The sequence below is a fragment of the Phyllostomus discolor genome, chromosome 5 (assembly GCF_004126475.2).
Source record: "Phyllostomus discolor isolate MPI-MPIP mPhyDis1 chromosome 5, mPhyDis1.pri.v3, whole genome shotgun sequence".
NCBI classification, from domain to species: domain Eukaryota; kingdom Metazoa; phylum Chordata; class Mammalia; order Chiroptera; family Phyllostomidae; genus Phyllostomus; species Phyllostomus discolor.
Genome location: NC_040907.2, coordinates 122228555 through 122229961, shown reverse-complemented (window position 1 = coordinate 122229961; position 1407 = coordinate 122228555). Strand labels below are relative to the sequence as shown.

Here is a 1407-nt window from a genome sequence, read left to right as displayed (position 1 = left end):
ACAAAAGAAGTACAATCACAATACATTAAAAGCTACAAAATACTATTAACTTAACAACAAAATGATAACCTAACTCAAAATGAGCAAAGGCTCTGAATAGACATTTTTCCAAAGAAGATGTATGAATGACCAGTAAGTACATGAAAACATCATTAGCCATCATGGGAATCTGAGTCAAAAACCACAGTGAGATACCATTTTATACCTACCAGGATGGTTATAATAAAAAAGACAGATAATAACAAATGTTGGCAAGACCATGGAGAAACTGGAACTCTTGTACATTGCTAATGGGAATGTAAATGACACAGCCACTTAAGAAAAGTTACCATATGACACAGCCACTTCTAGGTGGATATCAAGAAAAATGAAAACAGGCCTTGCAGATGCCACCACTGCCTCGGACCTTCCCGTGTCCAGCCACGGTAAACCCCACTGTGTTCTTCAATGTTCCAAAGACAGCAGAAAATTTTCGTGCTCTGAGCACTGGGGAGAAAAAAATTTGTTATAAAGGCCCCTGCTGTCACAGAATTATTCTGGGATTTCCATGCCAGGGTGATGACTTCACATGGCACAGTGGCACAGGCAGCAAGTCCATCTACGGGGAGAAAAGTGATGATGAGAACTTCGTCCTGAAGCACACAGGTCCTGGTATCTTGTCCACGGCAAATGCTGGACCCAACACAAACAGTTCCCAGCTTTTCATCTGCACTGCCAAGACCGAGTGGCTGGATGGCAAGCATGTGGTCTTCCCCCAGGTGAAAGACCGCGTGGATGCTGTGACAGCCATGGAGCACTACAGGTCCAGGAATGACAAGACCAGCAAGAAGATCACCATTACTGACTGTGGACAACTCTCATAAATTTGACTTGTGTTTTACCTGAACCACCAGAGCATTCCTTCAGTAGCTCAGGAGAGCGCCCCTGCACCCCCATCTGCTTGGAATGTTCTATAATCTTCATGCTTTTGCCTCAGTTCCTTGGGTTCCATGTTTTCTCTACCCCTTCCAAGTCCAGCTGGATTGCAGAGTTAAGTTTATGATTATAAAATAAAAACTAAACAACAACAAAAAAAGAAAAATGAGAACATATGTTCACATAAAAAACATGCTCGTGAACTTTATAATAGCTTTCTTCATTATAGCCAAAAGCCAGTTTATGTATTTAGTGTAGAAAAGTGTTCCTTATGTGTGTGTTTCATTTACACTGCCTATAGAAAAAGTCTGTAACCCATGAATGCAAGTACCATGTCTGATTTTGCTCGTTATTGTTATGTCCTCCATGAAGCAGAGGGCTTAATGTAGGAGAGGCAGTCAATAAATAGTTGAATCAATGAACAAATAACATGCAAAGAAATAATACCCAAATAATATGGCTAGCACTTACTCTCCTTAAGAAACTAATTCC

The 1407-nt window shown here is 40.7% G+C and overlaps 1 protein-coding gene across 1 annotated transcript; it reads left to right on the top strand.

The window, feature by feature from the left end:
* Positions 1-386: 386 nt before the first annotated feature.
* On the top strand, positions 387-1067 carry LOC114497112 (peptidyl-prolyl cis-trans isomerase A-like). Its single transcript, XM_036027510.1, has one exon. The coding sequence runs from the start codon at positions 387-389 to the stop codon at positions 861-863; it is 477 nt and encodes a 158-aa protein (XP_035883403.1). The 3' UTR covers positions 864-1067.
* Positions 1068-1407: the final 340 nt, after the last annotated feature.